We start from the raw sequence: 15,941 nt of genomic DNA on the forward strand, positions 1-15,941 counted from the left end.
CCTTATTCAGAGGTCCCTAAAAGCAAAATTCTCGCCATTTAATTAATTTAAGGGGGGGGGGGGGTTTCCCCATTTAACTTTTTTTTTTTCCCCCAGCTCAGGAGACACAAGCCCACCCCCAGGAGGGAAAAAAAAAATAAAAATAAAAAGCACGTGTGTGAGGAGTGTGAAAAGCACCGAGGAGCTGTGGCATGCCGGAGCCTGAGAAAGCCTTGGAGAACAAGGGGGGAAATCACTTCTTTTTTTTTTTTTTTGCAAATGATGAAGCAAAATCCTTTTTTTCACCCCTTTTTAGCCGAATGCTGAATGAAAATGTATTTTGCTGGTGTTAACGTTTTTGCTGGTGCCTTCGATGCGCTGGGAGCAGCTTAGGGAGAGGGGGAAAGGCAGCAGCCCTGCGTCCTGCCAGGGCTCTCTGAGCCCAGCTTTGAGCTCAAAACCCCTGTTTGGGGCTTTATCTCGGGAAAGAGGAATTTCGTCAGGTTCTTGGCGCTTAGGATAGGCTCTGAGCGTTAAAATGTTATTAATTGCGGTGGAGGATAAACAGCCATACCTGAGGTGGAAGCACAGTCCCACTCCTGGGTGAAAATCCAGATTGTTCCCATCCAGGCGGATAAAGATCCTGTGAAAAGCAAAGCGGCCCCATCCTACAGGCACATGTTTTTGGGAAAAACACAGCAATTTCAGCCTCTCTCTGCCAAGGTGGAGTCACGTATCGCTTCCCTAAGCATTTCTTCTTTAAAATTCAGCCCAGAAAATAATTTTTGGAACAGGCTGGGATCTCTCAATTTCCCAAAAATGTTTTTCGAAGAGAAACATCGGGTTTGGGTTTTCGGGTTTGGGTTTGTTTTTTTTTTTTTCACTTTCTTGCTTCTTTGCTTATTGCATACATATTTTCCCTAGCTAATGCCTAATAAATCCCAGGTTTTCCATAGAGAACTACACTTCTCCCATCATGATGTTTCTTGGAAATGGAGATCGCATTGCACTTTTACGCTCAGTGTGTACCGGTCTCCGCTATCCATCATTTATATTCCTTTATTTAATACAGATTAAACCCCGGTTTGGCCAATATCGTTCATTTAAGTCCAACTTCTACCCCTGGAAATGAAACTGTGATGTTTTGCTTTTGAAAATGTGAATAAACTTGGCAAAGAGCTCCCACTCTTCCCTTTCAATCCCTCCAAGCAGCTCCGAGGAATGAAATATTTGGATATCAAGTGGAGCAAGAAATAAATAATTTGGGTGGGAGAAGGGTAAACAGCCCTCGACACACAGCTCTCGTATAAACCGGTTCTGAGAAATCTTTGGCAAAAAGAAAGGAGGTTTCTTACGTTGGCCTGGTGCTAGGCTCCGTCCTTCCAAATGCATCCTGAGTTAATTCGGTACCAGGAGATGGGGGAGAAAATAACCCCACGTGGCTGCGATCCCACGGTTAAAGAAAAAAAAGAAGAAAGAAGGGTAGAATGAAAGAAAGGAAGAAAGGAAGAAAGAAAGGAAGGAAGGAAGAAAGGAAGAAATCAAGGAAGAAAGGAAGAAATAAAGAAAGAAAAAGGGGTACAAAAAGACAAAAAAAAAAGAAGGAAAAAATTTAAAGAGCCTCTATATTTTAAAGCACTGAGAAATAAAATTACTTTTAGGGGGGAAAATTAAAGCCCCATCCCAGCGCACAGGGCCATAAAGCACCTGAGCATCCCCGGCTCCTCGCCCTCTTCCTCTCCCCCGGAATATGAAGGCAAAAAATGATGCCAAGCGCTAATTACCCTGGTCAAATCCCACTTTTGTTGACACCAGCCGGACCAAATGGCCCCCTTTTCTTTTGTCAGCGCTTCAGGCGACCTCCTGTTTTAACTTGGAATTGAACTTGGACTTCCGACCAGACAGGGGCCCTAAATTGAGGCAGATTTTTTATTTGTCTGTCTTTCAATCGCAGAGTCAAGAAGCCCCGATTGCACCGGGCCAGCGTGGAAATAATAATGATAATTAACAGGGGGGTGGGAGGAGTGGAGGGGGGGGGTTGCCGAGAGCTGGGACATTCCGCAGTGACTGTAAAAAAAAAAAAAAGAGAGAGAGAGAAAAAAAAAAAGCCTTTTTTTTTGTCTCAAAATATGGTGTCGCCGTGCGAAGAGGCGGTGGGATGGAGGTGGGGGAAAAGGGGCTGCTGGATTTTGGGAACCCCCTGACAATCAGCCACGTCCCCACGCTGTCACCCCGGGGTGAATGGCCAGATGAGTGGGACCCAGAGGTGTTTATCCCTTGCTTCTCCAATTTAGCACGGTTTGGGCTGGGTTTTGGGGTTTGGGTTGGGTTTGTTTTTTTTTTTTTTAGGGAAAACAAGGGATAAAACACGGTAATAAAGCCACGGGGCTGGAGACAGCGAGGTCTGGCTTTGCAAACCCACCTCTGGCTCTGCCCTGGGGAGAGGGGGAAGGATTTTTTATAGATATATTGAATTTTTTTTCCCTTTCTAGGTTGAAAATGCAGGGCAACCAAAGCAAAATGCACAGAGAACATCCTCGGGATTTAGCCATGAGCTGGTTGCGGGGTCTGGGCTGGCAGCGCCTTGTTGATAGCAGGAAAAAAAAAAAAAAAAAAAAAAAAAAAAGATTGCTGAAAAAAAAAAAAGCCTCGGGGTGGATCTGCTGCAAACAGGTTGCAGGAATCGGGCAGGTTGGGAAGGTCCGGGCCGGGGAGGGGGCGGCGGGGGAGGAACCCGATGTTGTGTTTGGGTGCATCTTTCCTCCTCCCTCCCTCTCTCTTTACAAAATTAAAGGTTAAGTAGGGGTTTTGTATTTTATTTTATTTTTAGCTGTATGAGCAGCTTCAGTGCAAGAGCGGGATGAGGAACGGTTGATAAACCCAACGACCAGGACAAATGTACGTCTGATGTAAAACTCTCTTTTTTTTTTTTTTTTTTTTTTTTTCCTTTTTTGGGTGGTTGTTGTTTGTCGGGGGTTTTTGGTCCCTTTTTGGGTGCAATGCGTCAAGGCAGAGAAGACCGTATTTAATCTTATTTCCTGCTCTATTTCGAGCACTGCTTTTTCAAGAATGCAACTAAGGCTTGGCCACAGCCTCCAGCCTCCTCGTTTGTGTTAATGCAGAGATGAGCTGAACCAGGGATGTTAGGATGTATTTTTCTCTGAGACAAAAAAAAAAAAAAAGAAAGAAAAGAAAAGAAAAAGAAAAAGGAAAAGGAAAAGAAAAAGAAAGAAAAAAAAAAGAGACTCAAAGTTTGGGAAAATAAGTCGTCTTTGGCTTTTATTTATCCAAAGCACATTTTGGACAAAGCCTGGGAAAGCTTTCCTTGGACTCCTCTGCAATAATCTGAGATTGAGTGGAATAGTTTCTTCACTAAATTGGTACTCCAGTGGGAAAATTGTATGTTGAGCTCAGATTTTCTCATAGCACGGGCTCTAATTTCCCCGAGGGCTCAAAAGCTAAAATTCCATCCTTAAAAAAAAAAAAAAAGTATGGAAAAGCTACTTTTCTTTCCAAATCTAGGTAGGGATTTTTCTGTGCGGGTGCATCGCGGTTTAGAGGCACTGAGAGCGGCTGGAGCCGATTTTGCTTCAATAAATCTCCTACCTTGGCCATTTTCCTCTACGCGAGATGTCTGGAGGTGGGAAGAACCATAAATGCGGTTTTTCCTCCAGAAAGTGGTGTATCGAGGGGGGATTTAAAAGTGGTGTATCGAGGGGGGATTTAAAACCTTTCAGACAAGAATGAGGGGAGAAGGGGGAGGAATACGATTTAAAAAAAGGAAAATTAAAAATCTTCACCTCTCTGCTAACTGAAATAAAGGATTTGCTGGGTTTTTTTATTGTCATACATTTTTTTCCTCTCTCTTTTTTTTTTTTTTCTCTAGGATATGTGGATGATTAAAAGGGATTTCATAATAAAGTTCCACAGCTGAGGAATTTTATTTTGGGTGAGATTTCCCTGGCCTGGAGAGGTAGCCCTTGACTTCGAGCCACGTTGGGTGGGCGGAGGTGTGCTCCGGGGGTGTTTGGCCCCGGACACAGTGGTATTTTCAGGGCAGCAGCTCCCTTCACAATTTTTGGGCAGAAATCCCTGGTTTTGAGAGTTTGCCTTGAATAGCTACACGTCAAATAATCTTTTTAACAAACGCGATATGTTGGAAAACTTGCTATCTCCATCTGCAAACATGCATTCACCTGCAAAACTGTGTCCAATCCTAAATTTCCGTGATTTATTTTTCAAAGGGGAGAGTGGCAATAAAGAAAATGGCTAATTTAAAGGCGAGAAGGTAGAAAAATACCTTAAAACCCAGTAGCTAAAGTGCTGGAGGTAAGGTAACGAGGAAAACTTGCTGTTTTGCAAAGCAGAATGGAGCTGGACACCGCAAGAAGAGATGTATATATTATTTTTTTTTTTCCCCATGGATTCATCTGTTTCTCTCTTCCTTTCCAGCAGGAATAAAAATAAATAAATAAATACACTGAACTTCCCCCAAAATTTGTCTTCAAGGCAGCAGAGAAAGGGAAGGGGAACCAGGCAAACCCATACTTGTCTTCAGAAAGAAGAAAATTCAACTTCTTTCTTCTCGGAGCCCACTGGTAGAGGGAGAGGGAACCGCTCCCCGCAGAAATATCCCTATAAAACCTTTACCAGAGGAATCTGCAAGCCTAGCGCTGGCAGGAGGATGAGGAGGAGGAATTTATAAGTCAATAGGATTTGGTATTGGTCCATTTTCCCTCTTATTTCCCTAATATAAATATATATATATATAAAATCCTGAAAATGGGATGCTGGGGGGATGGCATGTGAGCGATGTGGAGTCTTCCAGTTTTGGGTTTTTTTTCTGTAAATGCACAAGCAGAGGAATATTATACCTTAGAAAGAGCTTAGGAAAAAAAAACGCAATGGAAAAAATACTATTAAAAAATATATATTAAAAAAAAAAGGCTAAAAAACCCACCCCAAGCTAACCAAGGGGTCTCACATCTGCTCTTATTTCTAATTGCTCCTTCCCCTCTTCCTATTTTTTATTTATGGGTCCCGCTCTCCTAAGCGGTTCCACATTTTGGTAAATGTAAACAGCCCTGAGCTGCTTCGGGTTCATTAACCCACTCGCCGTCGTGGGGAAAGTCGTCCTCAAAACCTGAGTGAAAAAAAAAAAATTATTATAAAAAAAAAAAAAATCCTCGATTTCGGAGATGAGGGTTGTTTTGCACATCGACCCTCCTCCTCCCTACTCAGCCACGGACCCTTCCCCAGGAAACCACTGATTTAAATGACTTTTTTTTCTTCTGTTACCTCTAGAAAAAGACCTTTTTCTCTTTTTCTCTTGTTTTCTTCTCTTTTTTTTTTCTTTTTTTTCCCTTCTTTCTCTTGTTTTCTTCCTTTTGATCTTTAAAAAAAATGTTTATCATTTTTTTTTCTCTTGTTTTCTTCTCCTTTTCCCCCCGTTTCCACCCTCTCCCGTGATTTTCGGCGTGCAACCCACGCTAAACCACCGAATTACAAAACCCCGCGGCTCATTAAACCGCTGTTTCCCCAGGATATGGAGTGGAAATGCCCTTCCCTAAACCTGCCAGCGCAATTTGCTGTTATTTTTTTTTCCATTTATCCTGGCGTTCGCCTGCCTCAGCTCCCTCCTCGCCACCGCTCTGCTCCGCGCATCCCCCGTTCCGCCTCTACCACCCTTACCATAAATCATCACATTTTTAACATTTAATCCCCTTCCCACGCCGCGCGGGTAGGACATACGCCACAAAATGTTAACTACTTCATAAAAATTAAAGAAGGGGGAAAAAAAAATAAAAGAAGGTTGCTGGGGGAGAGAAGGGTTGGCTTGGGTTGTGGGTTGTTTTGTTTTTTTTTTTTTTGTTCTGCTCCCCCCATCCCTTCCCCCCGACGTGGCAGACACCCGGCTTTAATTTAGGTATCATTTCTTGCTCGGCTCCTTCCATCACCTCTCCGAGCCATGTGGTTCTGGGGATGGGGAGGGGGGATTCTCCTGGGTGAGTTCTGGATGAACTCACAGCACTTGGCGGAATTCAAAGGATGGAGGCATGGCTTTTTTTTTTTTTTTACTTTTATTTTAACATTTTATTTTCATTTTAACATTTTTATTAATTTTCCATTTTCAATTTTAATTTTAATAATTTAAATTTTGATTTTTTATTTCCTTTTTAATTTGAAAATTTAAAAAAATATTTCTTTTTATTCTCTTTTTATCTTTTTATTTTCACTCTTTTTATTATTCTTATTTTATTTCAGCTCCTTTAATTTCATCTGGTTTTATTATTTTCCCTCGCTCTTTTATTTTATTATTTTTCTTCTCCCCGACCCCTGCCCCTCGCAACATTTCTCCGTTCTGTTTTAGACCCCGGGCGAAGCCCTCTGAAGGGATCCCCGAAGCTCAGGGGGACCCATTTGGGCTCCTTCACCTTGAACTTGGACTTCGACGGCACCTGAGGACACCGAAAATCCCTCCCCGACGGCTCAGAGCGGGGTGGGTTAATTGAGAGTTCCCCCTCGCCCTTTCAGGGGCTCCCTTCGCAGGGTGGGCTCTCCCCACCTCCAGGATTTGGGGGGGTTTCTTGTTTATTTTAATTTTTTTTCTTCCACCTTTTTTTTTTTTTTTTTTTTTTTGCAATTGGCAAGAATTGGAAGAGGCCTGGGAGCGGGGTACAACCCCCAAACCCAGCAGCACCGAGAGATGGTTTAGGATTCAAGGGGCCACATGCAGCACGGAGCAGTGTCCTGCGTGGCTACCCTCCCCAGGGGGGGTGACAGGGACAGGCGGGGCCTTTCTGGGGGTTCCCTCACAGGACTCTGCTCCCCACACTCCCCTCCCTGGAAAATTTGGAGGGGCAAATGCAGCGCAGGCACCATAGGCACTAAATTCCTAAAAAAAAAAAAAAACCCAAAAATTCCCACTTTTTCCTCTATTTCTGTTTTTTGGGGTGCTGAGGACTTCTGAGCCCCCTCCCTTAATAACTCCTCCCCCGGGGGTTCCCCAAGGGCTGCGAGCCCCCCCGCCCCCCCTCCTCCATCCCCATCCCTCCCCGCCAGCGCCAGCAACCTGTTATTTTCCCTTTTCTTTTTTTTTTTTTTTTTTTTTACTCCAATTCCGTGTCAGCCCGGCCCTGGTGTGTGAAAAAATTCCCCTTTTTTTACAAACCCTCAGGAAGCAACAGACGCCCCCAGTCCGCCTCTCCCGCTTTATCCCTGACCGCTATCTCCACTGAAATATTTTTCACTGAACTGTTAAATATCAAAACTCTACCCCCTCGAGTGCTGAACGGGAGAAAATTAAATCATTTCGGAGTCTGGCAGGAAAATTGAGGGGGTGAGAGATTTTGAGTAGAGTTTTGGGGAGTTTTTTTGGTTTTTTTTTCGGGGGAGGGAAGCACCTAGCAAATGAAAACAGTCAACAGGTTCCACCCGGGGGAAAAAAAAAAAAAAAAAAAAAAAAAAAAAAGGAGTGGAATGCTTTGTGGTCTCCCCCTCGAAGGATCGTGGAGTGATTGTCTGGTGATTGTCCGACGTTGTCCCTTGAATTATCGCGGGTGGGTGGTTATCCTTGTGTGTCCCCAGCCATATATGGCTTAGAGCATCCTTCCTTCACGCAGAAACACGAGGTGGGGGGGCATCCTTCAAGCCTCTGTGTCCTGTGTCCCCCCACGTGGTGTTTCGGTGGGTGCGCGCGGAAAAGGGGGGCACGTGGGGACAAGGGGGGCGCGCAGGGACACGGGCGCTTCGTCCCGCCGCAGCCGTCACGCGTGGGAAGGGAGCCGCCACCCCTCTTCCCCCCACACGCGGGTCTCTGTGCCGGCTCCCCCCTGCCACCCACCACCACCTCGACGGGGCGGGCGCGGGCGGCACCGCCGCCTTGAATGAAAGGGGCGTGGGAAGCAGCCGACCAATGAGCGCTGCGACGGGGTCACGCGGGCGGGGACACGCCGGGGCGCGCGCGCGCGCGCGGTGGGGAGGTTGCGGGGTGGGGGGGGGGGGAGGTGGTGGGCGTGGCCGCGGCGGTTTTTTTTCCTTAATAGAGCGGCCGCGGCGGCGCATGCGCAGGCGGCGCCGATATGTTGGGGGGGTCGCGGGGCGGCGGGGTGCGGCGCGGAGCTTCCCCCGACGGCGGCCGAGGAGGAGGAGGAGGAGGAGGAGGAAGGAGAAGCAGCAGGAGCAGCGCGGCATGACATGACGGCACCGCTCGGCCTCCCCCCGCGCTGGCCCGACGGCCTCGCCTGCCGCTGCGAGGACCCCCCACGGGAGAAAAACCGCATGGAAGGGCTGGGACACTGCCGGGAGATGATGCCCCACGCGGGACTCGCCGTACCCACCGCCCCACCGCCTCCACCACCACCGCAGGGAGCTGCCTACGCCGAGCTGGCAGCTGCCGACCCCCCCCGGCAATGCCCGTCGGGGGCGGCTTCCAGCGCGGCGCTGGGCTACGGTTACCCCTTCGGGGGGGGGTACTACGGCTGCAGGTTGTCCCACTCCCACGGAGTCAATTTGCAGCAAAAACCTTGCGCTTACCACCCCGGGGAGAAGTACCCCGAGGCCGGCGGTCCCCTTCCCGGCGAGGAGCTGCCGTCGAGGGCCAAAGAATTCGCTTTTTATCCCGGTTTTCCCAGCTCCTACCAGGCGGTTCCTGGCTATTTGGACGTGTCGGTGGTCCCGGGGCTCGGTGGTCACCCGGAACCGAGACACGACGCTTTGCTTCCCATGGAAGGTTACCAGCACTGGGCTCTTCCCAACGGCTGGGATGGGCAAATGTACTGCTCCAAAGAGCAATCCCAGTCCGCGCATCTCTGGAAATCACCTTTCCCAGGTAGGCTGCTGCTCCGGCAACCGACGGGGGCTCCCCCGCTTCCCCAACCGCAGGTGCGGGTGTGCGCGGAGAGAAGGCGGGGGGAGCGCGCTCACGTCCACCCGTCCACGGATGGATCGTGTGCGCCCGTGGATGTAATTAAAGGGAAAGGACTGGCTCTGGAATGCCTCCCGTGCGAGGCAATGTGTACGAACATGCATGGCGGAGAAGGTGAAGCAATCGTTTCTGAATCAAAATACACGCCGTGAGCTCGCTTGGAAAGTAACTTCGCTGTTTAATTCTTCCCTTTCTTCTCTCCTCCCTCTTCTTGCCTCACCTAAGAGCGTCTCTCGGCGCCTTTCTCTTCGTCTTCCCCCCTCTGCTTTCCCCTTCTCTACGTGCAGAAAGCTTAAAAAGGAAAAAAAAAAAATCTCTCCAGTGGTTCAGTCGAATGAGAAGTGTCGGGGGCTGGGATAGTAAATCATATCGCAATTACACACAATTATAGGAATCGGTGTCAAGTGACAAATGAATCTGGAGGGGAAGAGGGGAGGCGGGGGGAGACCGGCGAGGTGCGGGGTGGGGGGGTCAGGCGGGCGTCCTGCCTGGCCGACAGCCCGCAGGCACCCAGGAAGGAGAAAAAAAAAAAAAAAAGAAAAGAAAAAAAAAAAAGAAAAAAGAAAAAAAAAACAGAAACCCACCCTTGGAGCATCTTTTACCTTCTCCCACCGGGCCCCGCCGGCTCCGCACCCCAACAGCAGCGGGGAGAGGAAGGTGATGGTGGGGGCTTCCTCCCACTCCCTCTCCCCAGGCTCCTTCCAGCCCCCCCTTCCCGCCCCGGTCCCTGCTTTGGATGGGGAAGGACACAGGAACCTGCGGGGGGGGGGGGGGGGCGCGCAATACCACAATAAATTGAGGGGGGGGGCACCCTACAGCATCTTGAACTGAGAGAAGGGACGGATGGCGTTAGTCCCGGGGGGGCAATGCGGGGTCACACATCGCTTTATTGATTTTCCTTCTTCGGTACAAAGAGGGAGCGAGGGATGGGCTTTATCGGTTTTTTTTCTTTTGGGGTGGGGGGCAATTCGGCGATGTATTATGGGCTGCATGATGGGTGTGGGTTTTTTTGGGGGGAGGTCCCTCCATTCGAGCTGTATTTGGGGGAGCTTTCCCTCCCGGTCGCCTGTGGCTCTGATTAACCCCCCTGAAGGAGATTCCTGACCACCCTCCCCCCGGCCTTTGCGGCACCCTCAGCACCCCAGTTCCCCGCCTCGATGGCCCCCAAATCTTCCCCGGGGGCTCCCCGGTTCCCTTCTGTCAGCCCTGACTGGGGCTGCGCTGCCAGCTGAGGAGCCTTCGCCTCCATCTTCCTCTTCCAACCCGGGTCTCATCTTCGCAGCGAGGAGCTTCGCTCCCCCCCCGCCCCCCCCCCGCCGAACCCCGGCAAGGGACTGGGGCTGCCCCAAAGCTTGGGGGGACCTTTGCCCCTCCCTCCCAATACCGACAGAGCAGGGGGCAGGATGCTCCTCGCGTCCCTGCCGAACACAGAGCATCTCCCCCTCCTCCTCCTTCCCCCCGCAAAAACCGCTGGGGAAGCGGGGGACACACACACACACACTGGGATTATTCTTGCTGGGTTTACCCCCCACCCCTCCAAGGGGCTGCGCAAACCGACGGGAGGGGGTGGGGGACGGTGGCGGGGAAGGATGCACTTGTCTTCGCCCCGCGCTGGGTGTTGGGGGCTCACGTCTGTGGGGATCCCCGAGAAGACTCCCTGCTGGGAGGGGAGAATAAAGTGGGGAGGGAGGGGGAGAATGAAACAGGGGAGAAGCTCAGGTTTTGCCCCAAATCCGTCCCTTGGAAGGTCGCTTTGATTGTCCCTGCACAGGGCTGCCCTGATGCTCCTCGTGTATCAGCGTGGACAGTCTCACCAAGAAAAACAGGCTTTCCCCGCGTGAAGGATTAATATCACGTTATTATTGCCATTATCGGAGCATTCCTCCCCTTGCTGCCTGCATTTGCTGCCTGCCTTGGTTTTTTTTTTCTTTTTCCCCTCTCTTTTCTCGCATCCCTCTGCTCTTTTTTCCCTTCTTTATTTCTCTCCCTGACGTGCAGAAATCCCCACCCCACGCCCCGCCATGCATAACTCTCTTCTTCCTTATATATATATTTAATTTTAATTTTTTTTTTTTTTTTTAATCCAGACGTGGTCCCCTTACAACCCGAAGTCAGCAGCTACCGGCGAGGCCGGAAAAAAAGAGTCCCTTACACCAAAATCCAACTGAAGGAGTTGGAAAAGGAGTACGCGGCCAGCAAATTCATCACCAAAGAGAAGAGAAGGAGGATTTCGGCCACCACCAACTTGTCCGAGCGCCAAGTGACAATCTGGTTCCAGAACCGGAGGGTCAAGGAGAAGAAAGTGGTGAGCAAAGCCAAGACAGCACATCTCCACGCCACCTGATGGAAGGATGGCTTCGGAGGAGAAGGGGCGAGGAGGAGGAAGAGAAAAGCGTAAATATTTATCTGGTAGTTTGTGTGGTAACATCGTCGGGAACTCTGCTGATTCCAAGTCATTATTTAAAAATAATAATAATAATAATAGACATTCACACATGTGCATCCCTAACCCTAAAAGCACCGAGCGTGTCTTTTGATTTATCCCTCTGCCCCGCTCCGACTGTGAAAACCCCGGGTTTTGCTCTTGAGAAATCCATCGGGAAGGTTTCCAACCCTGTTTTTAAAAAGAAAATAATCATAAGCTAGGAGCGTGGTCGCGTTAAAGGAGAGACGGACTCCCAGTGCCGCCCCATATATTCCGAGCCGCTCGCCGGCCTCGCATCTCTCGGGCCGTGTCACCCACCGGGGTATAAATGTATGGAGAACCTATGGCAAAGTTGCATCAGCTTCGTGTTTTCTCGGCGCTAGGAACCGAGAATAAGAAATAAAGCTGCTACCATGGGGAGAAACCCATCGCTGGTGTCGCTGAGACCCCCAACCGCCGATTTTTAGGTTCCAGATGGAAGCGAGCTGCTGTCCGAAAAGATTTTGGGGTTCTTCTGAGGGTTTCTGTATCTCTGCCGTAGAACTGGAATGCCTGTTCTCCGCTGCCGAGGTGGAAAATGCACAATATTGTCTCTGGGGTTTGTTTCTTTCCCTCTTTAAACCGGCTTAATTATCGACAGTGTTCTTTGGATATGTAAAAGCATTTTTTTTTAATGTCTTGTATATGTATATAATATTGTGGTGTCCAGATGATATGTACCGACTGCAGATGACATTTCTTAACAATAAATACCTTTTTTGTTGTTGTTTTGCCTGGAGGAGAGGCTCTTTGTGTATCTCTGTAGTCCCGTGCCTCTCCCACCACCCCTCCACCACCACCTCCAGCCGCCGCCTCTCCCCGGGCGGGAACCTCCGCAAGAGCGGGGACGAGGGGGGAAAAAAAAAAAGAAAGAAAAAAAAAAAAAAGTGGGGAAACCCGGAAAATTTGGGCAAAAAACGCTCCCTGCAAAATGCGAGGGGCAGATGCGTATCCCCAAGGAAGGTTGTTCCCAGAGGGGGTGAAAAGCAGGGAAAATAAATCTAGCCAGCGGAGGGGTTTTAAATTTTTTTTTTCTTTTTTTTTTTTGTCCTTATTTTCCTCCCCCCGCAGTCACCCCGGGTGAAAAGGCGATGACTTTCCGGAGACGCTCCCAATCTCTCCCTCTCCCTCCCGCTAAACCTGTTTGACTCCTGTCGGATCAAAACCTTTCCAGCTCCGCGCCCGCGAAACTTGCGCGGCCCCGAACCGGGCAGCTCGGAAAGAAATACGAGAGAGGAAATTGTTTCCATCGGCGGATTACAATCTGCTTTAATATCTGCTGGATTTAATCACCTCGTTAAATGATGGAAAGGGGAGGGGAAGGGGGGAGAAAAGGCTTTTAAAGGGATGTAACCTAAACCAATGTTATTGCGGGTTAAATTTGCGGTGAGTGCGCGCGTGTGAGCGGGGAGACAGAGCTGGCACAGGCGAGATAGGGGAGAAAAAAAAAAAAAAAAAAAAGCATTGGTGGCCGCGGAAATGTGGGGATAGATACGTGGGGTGTTCAAGCTGATACGCATAAATGCGTATATATAAATAAATATATATACACATTTATATGTACATTATATAGATTATATACACGTTTATACAAGGCTGTATAACGGCACGTGCCTATAACCGTGCATGGCCGCTTCTTTTTATGATCTGGGTGTCGGTATATATATATATTTTACATATATATATATATATATGTTAAGTGTATGCATGCGGGGCTTGACGGTGTGCGCGTAATTTATCTAAGTCTGGGTATCAAGGCGACCTGTGTGTCTCTGTCTATAGGTCTGGCATATATAATATACTGCATATAACAACGCATCTATACTATATATAAATTTATTGCAAGTGCAATCCTCTACATTACTATATGGAATAGTGAGTAGATAATACGTACGTTGTATAAATTAATTTATAGATAGATAAGCAGGCGCAACCCTCTACATTATTATATTAAATGATGGGTAGATAGTTAATATGTACATTATACATATATAAATTTGTATACAGGTATGCAAGTGCAACCGTCCACGTCATTATATGAAACGGTGGGTAGATAATAAGTACGTTATATACATATAAATATATATATACAAGTGCAACCCTCTATGTTATCATATGAAATGATAATACGCATGTTATCTATATGAACTTTTATATATGTGTTTAGATATGCAAGTGTAACCCTCCACATCATTACATGAAATGGTGGGTAGATAACACGTATGTGATACATACATTTATCTAGAGAGATGCAGGTGCCCCCCTCTGTTATCACGGGAGAGAGTGTGTAGATCTCATTTGTGGTCTGTGCCAGGGTGTGCGTATGGCTGTAGGTACGTAAGGCTGTACATATTGTTGTAGGTATGGCTGTAGGTACGTAAGGCTGTACATGTTGTAGGTATGGCTGTATGTATGGGTGTAGGTACATAAGACTGTACACATTGTTGTAGGTATGGCTGTAGGTATGTATTGCTGTACATATGACTATACATGGCTGTAGATACAGCTTTAGCTGTAGGTATGGCTGTGCGTGTGGTTCTACATATGGCTGTGGGTATGTAAGGTGTGTAAGGCTGCACGTATGGCTGTAGGTATGGCTATACTTATGGATGTAGGTATGGCTGTAGGTATGTGTTGCTGTACAGATGACTGTATATGGCTGTAGGTATAGCTGTAGGTATGGCTGTACGTATGGCTGCACATGTGGCCGTAGGCATAGCTGTACGCATGGCTCTGTAAAGGCACCTAAAGGCTGGATGCACGGGGGTCTAGGAGTCTATCGGCCATGCCCTATGGAGTCCATACCGCCCCCAGGATCGCCGGCAGAGTCCCAGACGGACCGGCAGCTTCCCCACACCTCGGGAAGGATGGAGTGGGACGGCACCTGACCCCGGGAACTGGGGGGAGCGGGGCTAGATCCCCCACTCCCAGCTCCCCATCCCCTCGCAGGGGTGGAAAAGGGGGTCTCTGCTTTGCCCCTGCCGGACCCTGATTTCTCCGAGTGTGCAGCTGAGGAGTGGAGAAACCCAACGGTGTTCACCGCATTTCTTCTGGAGAGCTTTGGTACTTTGAAAGCACCGGAGGAGCGTCCATTCTTCTTATTTTAATCATTTAAAAAAGACGCTCAGCTAGGAAACACCGCAGTACCTCGAGGAACTCGTCGCCGCTGCTATAGCGGGGTTAAATCTGGGGTAAAACCTGCCCTAACGCACGAAAGCCACGAGAATATGGGGTTTGGGTGTAAAAAAAAAAAAAAAAACACAACCACACTCTTACTCTCACAAAAAAAAAAAAAAAGCAAGCTTACTGTGTTTGCAGACACTGCAATGCCTGAGAGCAACTCCAGACAAGCCCAAATCCGACATCCCCAGAGCGAGCGTGTTGCTCTCTCTCTTCTTCCTCATTGTACTTGAATTTCACCAGTTCTGGGAAGAAAAAAAAAAAAATTATGGAACTGAGGTTATTGGGTCGAGGGTTATTGGAGGGAGCGAGGGGATGTGGCTAAATACATTTTTGTTTCTTTACGGGTGTGAGTAATCGAGTCCCAAGTTATTCACAGAGTTTCCAGTTCTGGAAGTTTTTGTCAATTGTGGTTTTTGTCGGAGGGGGAGAGGACTGGCTGTGTGTCGGTTTGTGCGTCGGTCGCTCTTTCAAATCGCGTGGGAGGAATTAAAAATTGAAACAAAAAAAAAAAAGAAAAGAAAACAAACGCAAAGCAAAAAAAAAAAAAAAAGAGAAGAAACAAGAAATTCATTCATTGCGCTGCAGGGTGTTTGATGTTCTTGGTTGGCAGATATTGGCCAGCCCGTGAAACCAGGCGCTCTCCTGCCGTTGCCCGCATTTCCCACGATATTTAAAAATATTCTGATCTTTTCCCTGTGTCGCTCGACCCTTCCATTCTCCCCCCGAGGCTGTACCCCGGCCCAAGGCGCAGGGATGCTGAGGGGTCGGCTGGGATTTATTTTTTATTTTTTAAATTTTTTTTTTAGGGAGGATTTAGACCCCAAAGGAGGGGGAACCGGTCCCCGACGTGCTCAAGGACCTCGGGGTTCAGCTTCCCCGAGCTGGGACTGGTTGAAGTCGGCTCAGGATCGGGCCCTCGGGGGCAGGGATGGAGCCCGGGATACCGGACGGACAAATCTCCCCTTCACCCCCGCGCACACCCGTGGACACTCCGTCCTCCCTTTAATCCCGACAGTTCGGGTGAGAAAAAAACCCACGTTTTCGGGACTGCTCGAGAAAAATAATACCCTCGCTTAATTTTTGAGCTAAATCCTTGCAGACACGGTCGCTTTGGGTTGTTTTTCCCACAAGAAAGGAAAACAAAAACAATCTACGACTCAGGTTATTCGGTCATCCTCTTCCAAGAGCTTTGGAGACCAAGATATGAAAATAAAAATTGCGCGCACAGAGGCAAACCCCCAGGAACAGCTCGTTCTTTCACTGCAGAAGTTCCGCGGGCGAGGAAGCCGAACTCTCCCTGCTGTCACTTCCCAAGAAACACAAATCCGATTAATTTCTACCTTTTTTTTTTTTTCCCCCTCCGCTTATTTATTCGCACCCCCGTTAGAA

At 48.4% G+C, this 15,941-nt stretch overlaps 1 protein-coding gene across 1 annotated transcript; it reads left to right on the plus strand.

The window, feature by feature from the left end:
• Window positions 1–8,175: 8,175 nt before the first annotated feature.
• On the plus strand, window positions 8,176–11,249 carry HOXC13 (homeobox C13). The gene is made up of 2 exons (XM_086768872.1): window positions 8,176–8,809; window positions 10,993–11,249. The coding sequence occupies exons 1-2, from the start codon at window positions 8,176–8,178 to the stop codon at window positions 11,247–11,249; spliced, it is 891 nt and encodes a 296-aa protein (XP_086624998.1).
• Window positions 11,250–15,941: the final 4,692 nt, after the last annotated feature.

The sequence above is a fragment of the Chlamydotis macqueenii genome, chromosome 29, assembly GCF_036417535.1.
Source record: "Chlamydotis macqueenii isolate bChlMac1 chromosome 29, bChlMac1.mat, whole genome shotgun sequence".
Classification (NCBI taxonomy): domain Eukaryota; kingdom Metazoa; phylum Chordata; class Aves; order Otidiformes; family Otididae; genus Chlamydotis; species Chlamydotis macqueenii.